The sequence below is a fragment of the Gracilinanus agilis genome, chromosome 4, assembly GCF_016433145.1.
Source record: "Gracilinanus agilis isolate LMUSP501 chromosome 4, AgileGrace, whole genome shotgun sequence".
NCBI classification, from domain to species: domain Eukaryota; kingdom Metazoa; phylum Chordata; class Mammalia; order Didelphimorphia; family Didelphidae; genus Gracilinanus; species Gracilinanus agilis.
In genome coordinates this window covers 137,015,205-137,034,238 of record NC_058133.1, presented here as the reverse complement: position 1 = coordinate 137,034,238, position 19,034 = coordinate 137,015,205, and the positions used below count along the sequence as shown (strand labels likewise).

General features: G+C 34.5%; 1 protein-coding gene across 1 annotated transcript in view; it reads left to right on the top strand.

Annotated features, from left to right (window-relative positions):
* LOC123247970 (serine/threonine-protein kinase MRCK alpha-like) overlaps positions 1 to 19,034 on the top strand; it is a 426,637-nt gene that overhangs the window by 319,002 nt on the left and 88,601 nt on the right. Inside the window, exons 13-17 of the mRNA XM_044677091.1 lie at positions 2,002 to 2,244; positions 2,511 to 2,621; positions 4,161 to 4,408; positions 10,522 to 10,627; positions 13,994 to 14,118. Coding sequence (XP_044533026.1) covers positions 2,002 to 2,244; positions 2,511 to 2,621; positions 4,161 to 4,408; positions 10,522 to 10,627; positions 13,994 to 14,118 — 833 coding nt within the window. The remainder of the gene's footprint in view (positions 1 to 2,001; positions 2,245 to 2,510; positions 2,622 to 4,160; positions 4,409 to 10,521; positions 10,628 to 13,993; positions 14,119 to 19,034) is intronic.

Genomic DNA, 19,034 nt, shown 5'->3' with positions numbered 1-19,034 from the left:
AGAATATAATGCTAGCTGGGAGCTAACTGCTGGAAAATAAGAACTGTTTTGAAGATGTGTTTTCTTTGATGCTCAAATAGCCTTTGAATGATTGTTATATTGAGATATTAAGAAGTTCTTTAAGCTTTAGTTCATAGTTTTTAAAAAATAATTCTCCCTTTTGCCAGTATTCATAGAGATTATATATCTAGAAGATTGATATATAGATATAGATCGATTTATTAGATGACAAGTATAAAAATATACACTGTATTACATATATATGTATGTTTTTTTTTTTATCCTGGGACTCCATTCTAGGAGCATAGGGCCACAACCAGTAGACAATGGGACACACAGTCGCTCAGGGTCACCCAGCTGAGAAGTGTCTGAACCCGGATTTGAACCTAGGACCTTTTCGTCTCTAGGCCTGGCTCTCAATCCACTGAGCTAGCCCAGCTGCCCCTACTTTAGGTTGCAGTTTCTTTAGCAGATATAGTTTTTACAGGGTGGGGTTGCTAGCCCCACACCCAACCCTCCTCCTTTTTTCATCCGGGCTAGGGACCGTCCTTGGCCCAGGAGTGGTAAGGGTGGGCAATAGGGGTCAAGTGACTTGCCCAAGGTCACACAGCTGGAAGTGTCCGAGGCCGGACTTGAACCTAGGACCTCCAATCTCTAGGCCTGGCTCTCAATCCACTGAGCCACCCAGCTGCCCCATATATGTATGTACATATATATAATTTTTAAAGACATGGAACTTTTAAAAAAATGTGTAAAAAAATACAATATTTGTTATCAAAAAAAGGACACCTATGTAGCTCACTATATAGAGACCCAGAGAAATACTGGGTTCAAACCTGGCCTCAGAGTCTTCCTACCTGTGTGACGCTGAGCATGTCACTCAACCTTTATTGCCTAGCTCTTGCCACTCTTCCGCTTTAGAACCAATGCATAGTGTTGATTCTAAGATGGAAGGTAAAGTTTTAAAAAAAGAGAGAGATAGAACTGTCAACCTAATTCTGCATTAATTCATTGTATTTTCACTATTAGTAAATATTTTCAATGTTTTATATCATTTTAGATCCACTGCAGGTGGTCTTGTAGTAGTTTTTATATAGTTAAAATATAAATTTCAAGGTCAAAGTTGTTACTTTTCAACTTTGCAATAGTAGTTTTTACATTCAAAATGATTTTGTAATGTAAGAACAGTAATTATTAGCTAACATTTGCATAGCACTTTAAGGTTGGCAGAGCTCTTTACAAAGATTTGTAAAGCTCTCTATAAAGATCTCACTTTATCCAGTAACTAGGTACTATTATTATCATCCCTATTTTACAGATGAGAAAAATGAGGCAATCAGAAGTTAAGTGGCTTGTCGTCCCATAGCTAGGAAGTTTCTGAAACCACCTTTGAACTCTAGTTCAAATTCAGTTATTATAAAATGTATTTGATATTTATCATAATATTATAGCTTTCCCTATACATTTTCCACATTTTAGTATTAGTATTTAGATATTAATAGTTCTCATTTTAATCTTGTGAAGAAAGGTGATATAAAGAAATGTGAGCCCCAGAGTTGTGACTTTACAAATATTCTAAACTTAGTAGTTTTTCATTTAGTTCTTAATTAGTTAGAATTATGAAGGCATATTAGGTAGCCATGAAGTTTATTGCCATTACTCCTTTTTCTCTATATATCTGTTGGTTCTTCTCTGACTGGGTGACTTTTTACATTTCTTTCAATCTTTTACATCCCTTTAATCTCTTTCAGAGTACAGCATAAAAACATACTTCCAAAAGTTTAAGTAATTTCTTCATTATTACATAGCAGATTTACCTCAAGAACTAAGACTATAAAATAATCTAGTTAAAAATCTCTTCTTGGTTTCATTGAATAATTCATTCTTTTCTTTTTTGTCCTTGGATTTACAAAAGTAGCTCCAGTGATAGCCACATGAAAGGCCATGTTTGGTCTTCAATCTTCACAATTGATAAATTGTATTCTTTTTACATGACTGTAGGAATTAGTTGAGTCTAGTGAGCGATTAAAATCCCAAACCAAAGAACTGAAAGACGCACACAGCCAGCGGAAACTGGCCATGCAAGAGTTCTCAGAAATGAATGAGCGACTGACAGACTTGCACTCCCAGAAACAGAAACTTGCTCGACAAGTACGAGATAAGGAAGAGGAGATGGAACTGGTGATGCAAAAGGTTGAAAGCTTAAGGCAAGAATTGCGCAAAACAGAACGAGCCAAAAAAGAGGTTAGTAGTCAAACAGATTCTATAGTGGCCATGGACTAACAAAAGGAAGCACCTTTTTAAAAGATAATTTGACATTATAAATATCTATTTCACTGTATTTTTTCATATATGAAAAATTACTATTCCTCCAGTTCCATTGTAGTTAGTAAAGATTTGGGTATTCATGTTTTCTTTCTATTAAATAGTGTACTCATATGGAGGAATATATATTTTTTTAATTTCAAAATTATAAAAATGAAAACTTGGTTTTGATTTTCTCTTTTAAGCTGGAAGTCCATGTAGAATCTGTAACTGCAGAAGCATCTAAGGACAGGAAATTACGTGAACGGAGTGAACAGTATTCTAAACAGCTGGAGAATGAATTGGAAGGATTAAAGGTCAGAATGCTCTGCTTTTTGAAGTTAATTATTTTTTCCCTTTATACCCAGGCATGTACTAGCTTATTACTACCTTAGATGTGGAAGGAGAAACAAATTGCTCTTAGCTCTTCACTATAAAAACATAAGAAAAGTTTAGAGGTTCTGGTTGGGGATCTGTAGTGAGAGAAACAGAAAGAGAAAATATTTGAATATGCATACAAGACCATATCTACAAATATGATATAGCATGATAGCTCCTAGTTACATGGCAGAATTTGTATCTTTAGTTGCATTTTATATTATTAATAAAGTTGTTTTTGCTTAGTTTCCATTGTTTTGTGTGTTAATTTTTAATAAAAAATACACACACGTATATATAGATTTATCAAGATAAATCCATATAATTTATTATTTATTAAAGAATGCAAATTATTATAATTATAATGATTAAATTGCTGAAATTGTTTTATATAGATTAGTTAGGATGTTCAGGTGATTAAGAACCCTACTAAATTGGTTTGTAGGCCACCTTCTGTATAACTGCCTCTCAAGTTGATTAATAATTTATACACATGTACTAATAATGTTAAATGGCACTTCTCTGTTAAGAAAGTTTCCATGTGCCATAATGAAAAACCCTCTGAATAAAAAGATATCTGAGAATATGAAGGATAAACTGGAAGAAGTAGGATCTGACAATGACAAATGAAAATGGAACTTAAAATGGGGTTTCTCAGGCTTCAAGACCAACTTAAAGTGTTTTACCATGACCTTGAACTGCCAACAAAGAGAAAAAAATCTTAAAGCTTCGGAGATTAATGTGAATGTTCTTTGGTCTTTAACAGCATGGGAAGTTTAAGACCAAAAGTTATGAATAGAGTCCCGTATTGACCCAGATACCTGAATTTCTTCCTGTTCAGTTGAATTAGGTGTCTTCTGTGTACACTTTGTTTAACCTGGGAAAAGATATAAAATATAAAGAATATATGGTCCCTACACTAATAAATATGGGGATAAAATATACATAATTATTCCAAATATGTATATATACATACCTTTTAGAAAATTATTTTATTCATTTTAATGATTATTCAGCCACCTAACAAAACTTTGTGTGGAGATTATTTTTCTTAATATGTTTCTATTGTACTTTTGTTATGATAGTAACTAGATTCTTCTATTTGCTTCTAAACTTCTTACATTAATGATATATTTTTTTTTTAACCCTTACCTTCCGTCTTGGAGTCAATACTGTGTATTGGCTCCAAGGCAGAAACATGGTAAGGGTGGGCAATGGAGGTCAAGTGACTTGCCCAATATCACACAGCTGGGAAGTGTCTGAGGCCAGATTTGAACCTAGAACCTCCTGTCTCTAGGCCTAGCTCTCAATCCACTCAGCTACCCAACTACCCCCTAATGATGTATTTTTAACTGAAGTAATTTTTAAAAACTGTTTATAGTGTTTATTTAGGCATGCATATGCTTCACTGTATTGCCGAACTAAGTTGATACAATTTCATTGTTCTGTTGAGTAAGAGATCTTTGTTATTTTTATAGCAAAAACAGATTGGTCGCTCACCAGGAATAAGTAGCATAGAACATCAGCAAGAGATAACCAAATTAAAGGCTGACTTGGAAAAGAAAAGTATCTTTTATGAAGAGGAATTATCCAAAAGGAATGTAATACACACAAATGAAATTAAAAATCTAAAGAAAGAACTACGTGATGCAGAAGGCCAACAGCTTGCCCTTAAGAAGGAGATAATGATTTTAAAAGACAAATTAGAAAAGACCAGGAGAGAGAGGTAAGGACATTACTTTGTCAGAGAGAATTTTCAAAATTTATGGGTTTTGAAAGTATTTTAAACATTCTGTCTTTGAATGAATTATATGTATCTTTTAGTGCTTTTGTTCCAATTGTAATAGGAGAATCTGTAAAAACAAATTTTATATACCAAAGTTACTAGCCCAAAAGGAAATATTAATCTTACAGCTAGGAAAAGATTGCACACCTAGACAGATTTATAGAATTACTATTTTTCTGGGTTGAAAGAGAACTCAAGGGTCCATAAAATCCTAGTCTATATAAGAGACATTTCTATAATCATACTCACTATGTGCTGATCTAGCCTTTAGTAAAAATCTCTAGCAAGGGGTGACAGGTTGGAAAGAGTCCCTCAGTTTCTTGAAGCTGTCTGTGCCTTTGGTTAGCTCTAGTTTTTAGGAAAATTTCCTGTATATCAACCTAAATTTGCTTTCTTACAACTTCTGTGTATCACTCTTAGATCTTTTTTCTCGAGTCAGGAAGGACATATTTAATGCATCTTTCAAATTAAAACCTTGCACATTATCATGTCCCAGTTAAATTTTCTTGGAGATAAACATTCTCAGTTCTTTTAGACTTATAATTTGATAATAGAATACTATTTCCAAATATCATGCTTAACAGTATAGAATATTGGAAGAAATACTGAAAAGCCAGACTATATCTACTATTAAACTATGTATGACCATGGGCAACTTCTTTAGATCTTAGTTTCCTCATTTGAAAATTGAGAGGATTGAATTACAAGTTATCCAAATACTTTCAAATACTTAGTAAATGTTGAAGATCAAAGAAATTCCCAATATTGGTAATACTCCTCTAGATACTCTTTAGTGCATCAGTGTCTAAAATGAAACACTCAGATTATTATCAATATGATTTGACTAGGGCAGAGAATGTTACATCCCTAGTCTTGAACATTATGATTTTCTTACTACAACCTAAGATCATATTAATTTTTTTTTTGCTACTATTATCACCTCGTTAGTATAATATACTAGTAGTCTATGAGCTAAGACTGACTCAGGCCAATTCTTTGATAATTTAGGTTTAACATTTTAATGAAATGACACTGACATATCATTCAACAGGTAACAGAAGTAGGTTTACTTAGCTATAACATGAATATTAGTAGCTATTGATCTCATAACAGTCAAATGAGATCTTCATATCTTTCTCAAATAAACTTATTTAAGACTCTACGTCTCTCCTAGTCTTATACTTGTGAGTTCAATTTTTTAAATTAAAGTGTAAAACTTTTATCCTTATTAAATTTTACTTTAAAAGCTAGCTAGAATCCAACATTATACTTTATGTATGTCTTTTTGTATCTTGATTCTGTCATTAAACATAATTTATCCTAATTTTTGTTTAGCTACAAATTTTATACATATGCTATCTATTCCTTTATCTTAGTCATTTATAAAAATATTAAATGTTGTTACATTGTTTTCAGTCATATTTGACTTTTTATGACCCCCATTTGGGTTTTTCTTGGCAGAGATCCTAGAGTGGTTGCCATTTCCTTCTTTTGTTCATTTTACAGATGAAGAAACTGAAGTAAATAGGATTAAGTGACTTGCCCAGGGTCACATAGAGAGTATCTGAGACCAGATTTGAACTCAGATTTTTCTGATTCCAGGCCCAGTTATCTATCCAGTGTGTCACCTACCTGCCAAAAAAAAAATGTTAAATAGCATAAAACTTAAACAGATCCCTGGGACATTCCACTAGAGCTTTCATGTGTAATTAGGTATGTAACCATTAATGAGGACTCTTGGTACTGACCATTCAGAAACTTTAAAAACCTACTGATTGTACTTTTAACTAGCCTAGCTAATGCAGACTTCTCTATTTCTAAGAGTCTTTTGAGTAGCACTAGAGTCTTTGCTACTTTATTTTTTCATAAAATCTAGGTAAATTATGTCTATAGTATTCCAATGCAACTTGTAAAACAAGAGAGAAGTTGGGCATGATCTATTCTTGATAAAATTATATATTATTTATTTTCTAGTCATTTGCTATCAGTTTAAGAATACATTCTAGAATTTTGCCAGGCAACTCTTGATGATGTTTTTCAGCAAAGATTATTACATTTAACTGTTTAAGGCAGTAATATTCTCCTGATCTGAAATAAAAATTGTATTGGAAAATATTTGCCAGCCATTTTATAAGGGATTGATCATGTTTACAGGGACTCCACTTGCTACTGAAAAAAACCATAGTCATTATATCCAAAATTTAGACCAAAAAGTATTTTTTAAGACTATATAGGGGCAGCTGGGTAGCTCAGTGGAGTGAGAGTCAGGCCTAGAGACAGGAGGTCCTAGGTTCAAACCCGACCTCAGCCACTTCCCAGCTGTGTGACCCTGGGCAAGTCACTTGACCCCCATTGCCCACCCTTACCAATCTTCCACCTATGAGAAAATATACCGAAGTACAAGGGTTTAAAAAAAAAAAAGAATATATAAAGTAAATTTTGACATTTAAATTTAAGTAGAAAAATTAAACCATGTTTCTTATACTAATAAAAAAAACATTGAATCTTTTAGTGGTACAAATAGAGTTTCAGTCCAAAAAAATTATCCTTAGCACATAAATGTATGAAAAGAAATTATTGTTGTTAACTCAGCTACCAACTAAGATAGCTAAATGGTGCAGTGGAGAGTTGTAAATGTGGAGTCAGGAAAATCTGAGTTCACTTCCAGTCCCAAGCACTTGCTTAATTGTGTGACATGCCAACTGCTTCCATTTTCTCTTCTGTAAAATGGAGGCACCTACTGCTGTCTTCAGACCTCCTCGGCTCCCTCTAAGCCCTAACTAAAATCCAATCTTCTACTTGAAGCCTTTCCTAACCCCTTTTAATTCTAGTGCCTTTTCTATTCATCCTGTATATAACTTTGTATATATTTGTTTTTTTTTTTTAACCCTTGTACTTCGGTATATTGTCTCATAGGTGGAAGATTGGCAAGGGTGGGCAATGGGGGTCAAGTGACTTGCCCAGGGTCACACAGCTGGGAAGTGGCTGAGGCCGGGTTTGAACCTAGGACCTCCTGTCTCCAGGCCTGGCTCACTCCACTGAGCTACCCAGCTGCCCCCTGTATATATTTGTTTAAATGTTGTCTCCCTTGTTAGATTGTAAATTTCTTGAGAGCAAGAACTCTTTTACCTCTTTTTGTATTGCCAGTGCTCAACACAGTGCCTAGCACATAGTAATCATTTAGTAAATGTTTATTATCTGATTGATATCAAATTGTTAAAAAATAAAGGCGTCTATTGGCAGAATTATGAAGAAACACATATACTCTTTTACCACTTGTAAAAAAATGTAAGCCATAGAATATTTTTGAAGAATGATTGTTCTGACAGTGCACAGTAAAAGTTACTAAAATAGTCATGCTCTTTGATTCAGTAATTCCACTATTGGAAATAGAACCTGAAAAAATTATTTTTTTAAGTAACTTATCTTTTCAAAGATTACAGTAGCAGTAATGTCTTGAACTGCAAAATTATAGAAGGTAGTATAAGTGTTTAACAACAGGAGGATGTTTAAATATATTGTACCATATTAATATAACACAATATGATAAATATGAGATATATAAAGAAGCTTAGAAAAACTTTGAAATAACTTAGAAAAAACTATGAAATAATGAAAAGCAAAACAAGCAGAACTAGAACAGTGTAACAGATGTACACTAAATATCATAAATAATAGAGTCTTACAGAGAAGGACTCTGATTTTATCACAGCCCTCCCCATTTTTCTGCTTCTTCTATATGTTGTCTTCTCTCACTGGAATGCAAGCTTCTTGAGGACAGGGCTGATTTTCTTTAGCTCATTTTTGTATTCTCTTCATTTAGGCAGTGCCTGACTCTTAACAAGATTTTCAATAATATCTTTTGTTTTGTTTTATTTTCATTCCTTATATTTATTATTTATTTTTAGTATTTTTAAAATTTTGAGGTTCAAATCCTCTTTCTTCCTCTCTCCCTTTCCCAAAAACAGAGAAGATATGCAATATGTTATCAGTTATACATATGAAATCATGAAAAACATTTCTACGTTAGCCATCTTACAAGAAAAATTAAAAAGTGAGAAAATTATACTTATTACATTCAGAATTCATCTGTTCTGTCTCTGAAGGTGAATAGCATTTTTTTTCATCATGAATTTCAGGTAGTCCTATAATTTTTAAATTATCTGTCCTCAATCTATTTTCCAGATCATTTGTTTTTCTGATGAGATATTTCACATTTCTTTTTTTTCATTCTTTTGACTTTATTTTTTCATGCTGTCTCATGAAGTCATTAGCTTCTATTTGACCAGTTCTAATTTTTTAAAGAATTTTTTTCTTTGATGAGATTTTGTATCTCTTTTCCCATTTGACCAATTCTACTTATGAAAGAGTTCTTTTTGTTGGTGAATTTTTCTAATTATTTCTATTTGACCTATTTTTGCTTTATAAGAAGTTATTCTCTTTAGTGAATTTTTGTGCTTCTTTTACCAGTAAGTCAATTCTGTTTTTAACGTTTTCTTTTCTTCAATATTTTTGTGCCTCTTATACCAAATTGTTAATTCTCTTTTGTAATTGTCTTGCACCACTCTCATTTCTTTTCCCAATTTTTCCTCAACCACACTTAGCATTTTTCTTTAACTCTTCCGGGAATTCTTGTTAGTCGTATGTCCAATTGACATTTAAAAAAAATCCTTACCTTCTTTCCTAGAATCAATACTATGTATTGCTTCCAATGGAGACAAATGGTAAGGACTAAGCATTAGGGGTTAAATGACTTGCCTGGGGCCACACAGCTAGGATATTTTTTAGATCAGATTTGAACCCAGGACCACCTTTCTCTAGGCCTAGCTTTCAAACCACTGAGCCATCCATCTATATCCAGCATTTTTTTCCTTAAGGATTTGTTTATAGTTGTTTCCACATTGATGTCTTGTTCCAAATTTGGTTTTCCCTCATCATAGTAGATATTTATGGATAGGTTCTTTTTTGTTGTTGTTTGCTCATTTTTTTCCAGCCTCTTTCTTGACTTTCAACTTTATGTTAATATTTTATTCATGTAAGGGTAGGGAAGAATTGTCCCAAACTTCAGGCTTTTCTGTGCTATTGTTTTTTGAGCTAGTTCTGGGGAGTTGCAAGTTTCCAACATAGTATGATCCTCAAAGACATATGGTCACTGCTGTCCTGGTCTTCATTTTGTTGTTCACCTAGGAAGCACCCCTGCTTCCCTGCCACCATAAGAGCTAACGATCCTTTAATTCCTGAGACTAGGATCGGGTCACTTATTCTCTCTTACAGCCACAGGTGCTAATGTTTTTGGCCTTCACATTGTGACTGTGTTCCCTGTTTCCCCGAAGCCATAAGAGCTAGTGCTCCTCTATGCTTTGGACTGAGATCAGGGTTCCTGGCCCATTGTTACTGGCCATTACCACTCCTCCATACCCTGGAACTGTATATGGGCAGTAGAGTTGTCAGTCAACTCTAACCACCCCTAAAGCCACCAAAGGGTTCTCTCGCTGTATTCACTTTTGACCAAGTGGTCTCTGGTTAATAGCTCCTGAAGCTGTTGCTACACTGTTGCCTCTTTCTCCAAGGTTTAAGCATTGCTGCCACCTGTACTCGGGTTAATTCCCACCCCAGGGTCACTGACCTCCTTTACTGACCTCCTAAGTTGTCTTGAACTGGAAAATGTCTCATTTTCATCTTTTTTTTATAGCTATGTGACCATAGGCATATCTTAGTTCTCTAAGGTGATACTTTAAAAGTCTCTAAGTTAGAAATGAGGTCCTTTTCTCATTCTCACTGATGGGGATTCCTCACCATGAATTACTACACTGATTAAATCACAGTTCTTTCCCCAGTCCCCCCAAAAATCAGGTGGTACTTGCCTAGACCTAAGAAGATAAGTTGTTGTTCATATAGTAATAGCTAATTTTGGTAATTGTAATGTTTTAATTTCCAATGGTATTTCATCTGTGAAGCATAAACACACATGAAAATAGTTTCCCTGAAGTTGTTGGCTCACATGAATGAAATAACTACTTTTTATTTGTTGTTTTTTTTTTTTAATTTAATAGCCAAAATGAAAGGGAAGAATTTGAAAGTGAATTCAAACAAAAGTATGAACGAGAAAAGATTCTGTTGACTGAAGAAAATAAAAAACTTTCAAATGAGCTTGATAAGGTGAGTGATTCAATCCAACAAACATTAATTAATTAATTTATTTATTTATTCTACTAAGACATGGTGAGTATAAATTTATACTAGATAGTCTCCATCCCACACCCTCTTTTAAAAAAGAAATACTTTTCCTTTCAGAATTGAATTATTTCCTTGGGATGGGAAAGTTTCTACCATACCAGAATCGGTTAAGGAATATGATATCTTTACTGCCCTATACCTTTTCTCCTTTTCCTTCCATTCTGTTTCTTATATCCTTATTCTTTCAGAACTCTGCAAGTAGTATTAATAGGTAGTATTAATAGGTAGTATTAAAGCATTTGAACAAGAGTAGACTGTGGTAGGGACTGCCTTGCTGAGCCATGGAGAAATGTTTAAAAACCATCCAGGTCCATGAAATAAACTACTAAGAATTTGGTGTCATTTTTAACATTTAGTTCATCCTCAGTAGCATTCAAGCCAGGTAGTACTGAAAAATATGTCCCCTTTTAGTTTTTAGAAACATCACCCTAAAAAGGAACAGAAACTTTTAACAGATTCCAATTAATACCTAAATGAATCCATCAACTTGGATAATGAATAATAAATTGCATGTATTCAAATTTGCCATATGTGAAATTCCAATTAAGTAAATGAGTTCATCTCAATAGAAGTCTGCAATATAATTTCTAATAAATATAACAACTTCCCAGAATTCATTATTTTCACTAACTGAGACCTAACCTTATTCTGTTTTGGCTGAAATTTTAATAAGTGAAGATTGTATTTTATTTAACCTGTGTGTTAAGAAACAAGTTGCTATGTTGTGTTTTGTCAGTTCTCTAATTAGTGATCATGTTGAATTTAATTCAAGAAACATTTATAAGTGCCTATTATGCAATGTACTTAGCAAGCAATTATTGTTACTCTCTAGGCATTTACAGTCTAGTAGTCTAAACAGGTTCATTTCCATTTTTTTTCCCATATGTCTTCTCTTTTCCCACATTTACTCCCCAAGACCTTTTAGTTCTCCAAACTATTTTGAACATTACCTGGCTTATTTTTCTGAAAACAACTTTGAGAAGAAATATTATTATATATGGTGGCATCCTGTGCAATTACGCCAAAGAGTATTTTGAAATATAAGAAAGTCTCAACTGATGCTTTAAATAAATTCAAAATAAAATAAGTTATGTGAATTTTAAGACTTTAAAGGCAAATCTTGCAGTTTTTAAGACTAGGAGTTTAACTTGATACAAAAACCCCCTAGTTTCTCTTTCAGTTAGTTAACATGTTCATACTTGTTTATTACTGTAGTAAGAGGTCATTTCTGCCTTGTAAGCTCAAGAGTTACATTGAGATCAGAAATTACATATTACAGAGTGATTTCACTTGAAACCACTATGTTAATCACTAGTGTAATGTTTACAGAAAAACAATCAGAATTGCTATAATGAACACTAAAATGGAGAGGAAAGTTGGTCAGTTCACCAGTTGAGTTAACAACTAGTTATTCCATTTCATTGCTAGTTTTTAAAGTAGTGCTAGCTCTGTGTAAAATAAACAACTGATGCTAAATTTACTTAGATGATACTTTAAATGCAAATCATGGATAGTTATTTAGGGAGAGAATCTATTGAAACTTACCATGAATACAGAGATTTGTCTCTGAGCTGACAAGTCCTGGCAGAAAGGTTGGATAAAGGGAAATATAAGCTGGACTTAAGTCCTCCAGAGTGAGAAGGGAAAGTTACTTCTTCTGGGAAAGAAATCCATGGTGGAAGGCAAACAACTTGAAGGGGACCTGGAGCAAACTTATTGTTAGAAAGTGATCTCAAGAAAGAACAGAAAGGCAGACAGGGCCACAGAGTTTCTCTTCTTCTTTGGGCATTGTTCTTGTGTCCTCCTTGTGCTGTTTTTTGGATTATTTCTACTATTCTGCCCCAGCTCTAGCTTCTTTGTGTTTTGCTCCTCTTTTGCTTTTAATTTGCTTTTATTTACAAACAGCTATAAAAAATGGTTTTCCTTATGGGCAGTTCTTCAGTTATGTTATTTCCATCTTGAGTAAACTCCAATAGTTTTCTTTGGTCTCTAGGACAAAATGTAAATTCCTCTTTGGTATTTAAAGTTATTTACCACCTGGCTGGCCCCATCCTGCCTTTCTGGCCTTGTCACCTTCTATGCCCCTTTCACACACTCAGAGATCCACAGGAGCTGGCTCTCTGACAACTGCCTATCTTTAAGCCTGTGCAGCTTCTCCTCTTCCTCTTCCTCTTCCTCATCCTACCTCTTAGAACTCCAAATTTCCTTCAAGGGCAGCCCAAGTGCCATATTCTTGAAGACAACTTTGCTAATCCTTCTAGCTCCTGTCACCCCTCCCCCCTTTTTATCTAGTTATAGACACCTACTTATGACCATGTTTTCTCCCCTAACAGTTCAAGGGCAGGGAATGTTAAATTTTGATCTTCATATGCCTAACTCTTAGCACACAGTGCCTGGCACATAGTCAACAATTAATAAATGCATATTGATTTGGGAGAGGGGTCCAGATTTCTTACTATTGCCCTTTATTATTATCTTATCTTCTTTTAGCAGCAAAAGTCTTTTTTCATTTTTCTTTTGCCCCCTTGCACAGAATTTTTCTCACCATCTAATTTTGAGTTTTAATACTTCAGATGTCCTTAGCAAACTGATATACCTTTTTGTTTTTTATATTACTTTCAAAATTTTGAGTTAGTAGACAAATTCCTTTTATATAGAGTCACATTGGCCTCTTTGAACAGATCTCCATTTTCTCTATTAAGAATAATTTCTACTTCTTTATTTCTTTAAAGTTTTATTGATAAGTTTTACACTCATCATTTCTTTTTTTTATAACAAAACTACTACCACTTAATGGAGAAAAATATAACCCATGTGACACTTTATACTTTCTACTTCTATTTTTGCCATTTTCTTTACTTTGGGATTTTGGAGTGGGGATTTGTAGGCTCCTTTTGGCTTTCTTTGATGGTTGGTTATTTATACGGTATGGATTAATAGATTGTGGGTGCTGACCATAGCTATAACTTAGGCCCTACTCTGCTTTATACATCATAGGTGTGTGTGCTTCACACTGAAAAAAAGTTTATTCATTGAGGAAAGTGTCTTTTTGAGGAACTAGAAAGGAACAGAAGTCTTTTATAAAGTGAAATTATTTTTGAAGGACAGATTTGTAGCTGACAATGACCTCCAAAACTGAATTTGGGAGTAAAATTGTGAAAAATTTTCTAATGAATTTTGATGTATTTTTGGAAGGTAGAATTTTCTCATTATTAAGTAAAAAAATTTCACAAATATACTCAGTGTATAATTGAGATTCCAGTTGTATGTCTTAAAATGCTCTTTCAGCTTACTACTATGTTTGAGAGACTAAGCATAAACAACCGACAGCTAGAAGAAGAGATGAGAGATCTAGCAGACAAAAAGGAATCAGTTGCACATTGGGAAGCCCAAATCACAGAAATTATTCAGTGGTGAGTACTCTGATTTTAAATATGTCCTATTTAGAAAGCTTGGTCATTGGGCAAATTTCAATTACCAGTAGATTGCCAACAATGTCTTTTAACTTGCTTTAATGGTCAGAAAAGATTTTCCCCTCCCATATTTCCACTGGGAAGGGAAAAAAGTATTTATCCTAGAAATATTGTCTTTATTATTATTCAATCATTTTTACACTATTGTGTGATTTTATGTGGATATGGCCAGGAAATGCCTTTATTTCCCCCCTTGTTCTCCCACCCTGACTGAATTTCCGCCACCAAGTTTCCCACAATTCATTTGAAAGCTGCTCTTTTTCTTGAAGAACAAAGTTAACTACCCTTTTGTTGTACAGGTTAGACTTTTGCGACTTTAGAAATACATCCATAAGATATAGTCACCCCTTTCTAAGACTAAAACTTATGGTTTCATTGCTTTGAGGAACAAAAAGCCTAGAGAAAAAGGTAACTAAGAAGAAAATATCTTTTCTTTTTGTTGTCATTATAACATTGTTTAATATGTAATTTTTTAAAACTTAGGCATATTTGGTGAATGGGTAATAATTTGGATTAACTTAATTTTAAAGTTAATTTGTTCACAAATTGTCCATCTTAGTCTATTGTAAATCATAAAGAAAAATAATTGGAGATTTACTTTCTTATTAGAAATTCATGAATCTTAATTTTGGTATTTATTTTCAGGTGACATTTCTTCCTTGTCTCCACCACCTTTTTCTCCCCTGCCTTCTTAATGCTGAATTTATCTAAAAACTACTTATTTCTAAATGTTTTCATAGACTAACTACTTAGGGAGTCTGTATTCCAGTTCTAATCTTTTGATTCTTGAAACTATATTTTTCATTTATTTTTTCTTCTTTTATTTTTTTAAACCCTTACTTTCTATCTTAGAATTAATACTAAGTATTGGTTCTAAGGCAGAAGAGCAGTAAGGGCTAGGCAATGGGGGCTAAGGGACTTGCCCAGGGTCACACAGGTAGGAGGGGTCTGAGGCCAGATTTGAACCTCGGACCTTCCATCTCTAGGCCTGGCTCTAAATCCACTGAGCTACCCAGCTGCCCTCTATCTTCTCTTCTCCCAAATGAGGAGTCTCATTTTAAAATCCAAATAAAAACAAATAAACAAATGATATCTTTTTAAGGAAACTCAGTCCAGTTGATAGTGTTTTGATATCAATTTAAAATCAGAGTCTCTATTTAAATAAAGCTTTAACTAATGCAAATGTAACTTGGAGTGTGTTCTGTGTGGTACAGCTAACAGTCCCTAAATGTACACAATTTGTGCACTTTTCTAGAGGACATATTTTTAACAACAAGCAGGATTACAGTGTAATGTTATATAGAAAATAGTTTTCCATTTAAAGAAATTATATTACAGTAGGATTTTCAGTGCTAAACACACCATAAGTTTGATTGCAGTCTAGAACCTCTTCCTTTCTTGTCACGACCACAGTGAGCAGGGGCAAAAGAGAAAAAATAATGGATATGGGGGGAAAGGAACTTGAGGGCAATGTCATTGTAAAAATGTTTAGAAGAATGAATATTGAGTTTTGTATTTGCTATCAGAGGTTACTGATTTGTTTTCCAGTGTGGTTTAGGAAATAGTCGATACGAGTACATTGGAAATCAGCATTTCAGGGAAACCACTTAGCATGAAAGCTATTGTTTAAAGACAGTCTAGTCAGTCTACAGATTTTGTTGTGTATTAGCTCTGGGTAAAAGAGTAGAAAATGCACTTGCCCTCAAGAAGTTTACAGCTTAATTGTAAAGGTAAGGCACATGGTGCTCATAATACCAGTCCACATTTATATAGTTCTTTAGGATTTACAAAGTATTTTTCTCAAAACTTTGAGATTAAGTAGTAGTATATAATAGAGGAGGGAACTGTAAAACATAGGTTAAACAAACTGGTCGAAGTGTGTCACATAGCCAGGCAATATTTGATTTGGGAATTGGACCTGAGTCATACAGACTAACTCACATTGTTTCACTCTTTCACACTACCTCTCATCACATGAAGAATCAAACAATGTGGCTTCCATAAGAACTTCCAAAAAACACATATCCATTTTATAAATAACTTTTAGATCAAATGACTTTCAAGTGGAATGTCAGACTCTGGACCTGACATACTCTAATGGTGAAAGTATTAATTAGCAGAAAGGCCTTTGCAAGTACAATATATCTCATGAGTCTGAGAGTACAGTTTATGATAGGCTCCTCCAAAATTGTATCCCTTTTTTCTAGGCAATTATTAGTCCAATCCCAGACCTTCTGATAAGAACATAGATACTATCCATCCTTTGGCTATCCTGTCATGTCACCCAAAAATGAAACTCAAAAGTCACCACAGCCAAATTGTATTGCCCTCCTTCTGTTCTCACCTCTGAGTCACAGACTGGAGGAAATAGTCTTATATATATATAAGGAGTGTCTGCAATACTTTCCCTTCTTTCCTGGCTTGGTTGAACATCGATGCATGCATTAAGGTACAATGCCTATGTTTTTATCCAATGAAACCCTCCACCTGAGACTTTCCTTCAAGGTACACTGACTTGCCCATCTACCGAGAGTGAGGATCCTTGTTTCTGATCAGGGCGCCCTATGCTTAGAGTTGCATTGTGTCATTGAGACTGGGACAGGAGCCCACATATTCCAAGTAGAAACTTCTAACACATTTTCCTACATAAATTTTAATTTTAAAGATGATAAATGGTTCCTAGTCTAGATTTAAAAAAAAAACTAAATTCAACAAATACTGATTAACTCACTGCTCATATGAGGAGGCATTGTGGTAGGCTCAATGGTTCATAATTTTAAGGACCTTACACTCTGGATTATATGACTTCATCATTATTATTGCTTGCAGTTTTATAATGGTTTTAAGCATTTCCTTTGATCTTCATTTGATCTTCACAATATATTATTTCATTTGATCTTCACAATAATCCTGGGTGGTAGGTACTATTATCTCCACTTTTTAGGAGAGGAAACTGAGGCTGAGAGAAGATAAGTGACTTTCCCAGGGATATAACTAATAAAGTGTCTGAAGCAGGACTCAAACTTAAGTCTTACTGATTCCAGATTCAGCATTCTTATCCACTTTACCACTCAGCTGCCTGTCATAAACACTTGAAAAGTTAAGGAGAAGCAGGGTATCATAATGTATAGTGTACTATACCTAGAGTCAATAAGATCTGGGTTTTCAGTAGAATTGCTCTTTGGCTATTGGAGGGGGGATAGAAGGAGGGAAAGAACATGAATCATGTAACCATGGAAAAATATTCTCAATTAATTAATTAATTAGACTTAACTTTTAAAAAATCTGGGTTTTAAACCCTACCTCTGTCACTATATTAGCTCTTGTGATTGCTTAGCCTCTCTGAATCTCCAGATCTTTTTTTGTAAGATAAGTAATAATACCTATTTGCTACCTTGCAGGGTGTGTAAGATAATATGTATGTACCTCATGTTCTAAAACCCCAAGCTCTGGGCTTACATGATTGTATCTTAAATAGTTTCTTTAAGAATCATTTCTTTTGCTCATTTTGCCCTAATTCTGAGTTTACTCTGAGAACCTCAGAGTATAGTTTTGTGTGTGGACCTCCTATGAGGTGAGTAAAAAAGATACTCTTTTCCTGTATAAGCACTCAAGATATCAATACATGGAAGTACAGGACAAGCTTTATTTCACCCCATAAAAACTGCAAAGCAGCAGAATGGACTCACTCTAACAAACAGTTGACATATTTCTCCCTTAACAGTGAGTCCTAGCTTCCAACTTAGGGACTTACATAGACTTCAGTACTATCTAGTACTACATGTAAGGTTTGCACTAGTCCCAGTTAGAAGATGAATTTAAGATTGCTAAATCAGATCACCCCAGATAACATATGCTCAGTTCTTTTCTAAGAGGTTAGTATTGTCCAGGAATAGCCCCTTTGCAAGGTATTTACAAAATCTTAAGGCCAAGGGGCAGCTGGGTAGCTCAGTGGATTGAGAGCCAGGCCTAGAGATGGGAGGTCCTGGGTTCAAATCTGGCCTCAGACACTTCCCAGCTGTGTGACCCTGGGCAAGTCACTTGACCCCTATTGCCTAGCCCTTACCACTCTTCTGCTTTGGAACCAATACAAAGTATTAATTCCAAAAAATGAAAAGTAAGGGGTTAAAAAAAAACAAGATGGAGGGCAGCTGGGTAGCTCAGTGGATTGAGAGCCAGGCATAGAGACGAGAGGTCCTAGGTTCAAATATGACCTCAGACACTTCCCAGCTGTGTGACCCTGGGCAAGTCCAAGAAAGAAGGTAAAGATTTAAAAAAAAAATCTTGGGTCCTAGAATATCCTCCCCCCCTTCTTTCTAAGAGACTGGAGTATGTGACTCTTCAAAACAATCTGGTTTAGAGCACATGTAACTACATCATACTTCTGCCTTAATTTTTTAAGGCTACCATTAGCAGTTCTGGTTGGGAGTCTGTGAAAATAATCAGACTTTTTCTCTCCCATTAACACCTCAGGTATATTCTTAGTTCTATTAAAGGCCTTTCTCCATTTTTTTCCTGCCTGACTTTCAACTCTACCTTCCCTATTCCTTTTTAGTCATAGTATAAAAGCCAGAAACTCCTGTCTACAATAGCCTAGGAACATGTGCAGGAGGGGGGGCAGCCCAATGGGAATGCTTCTTCCCTTCCCTGTCTGGGGTAAGGTGGGGGGGGTGGGGCTCACATGCAGCATGGGTGTTGCACTTAGTCTCTAAAAGGTTTGCCATCACTGGCCTAGACCAAATCATTCCCATATTAGAAAATTTTATTATTCATTCTTGTATTATGAATAAGTTAACAAGTTTAAGAAAAGTAATCTACCATCTTAAGGAAGTGTCCAGGGAACTTTATACATCCTT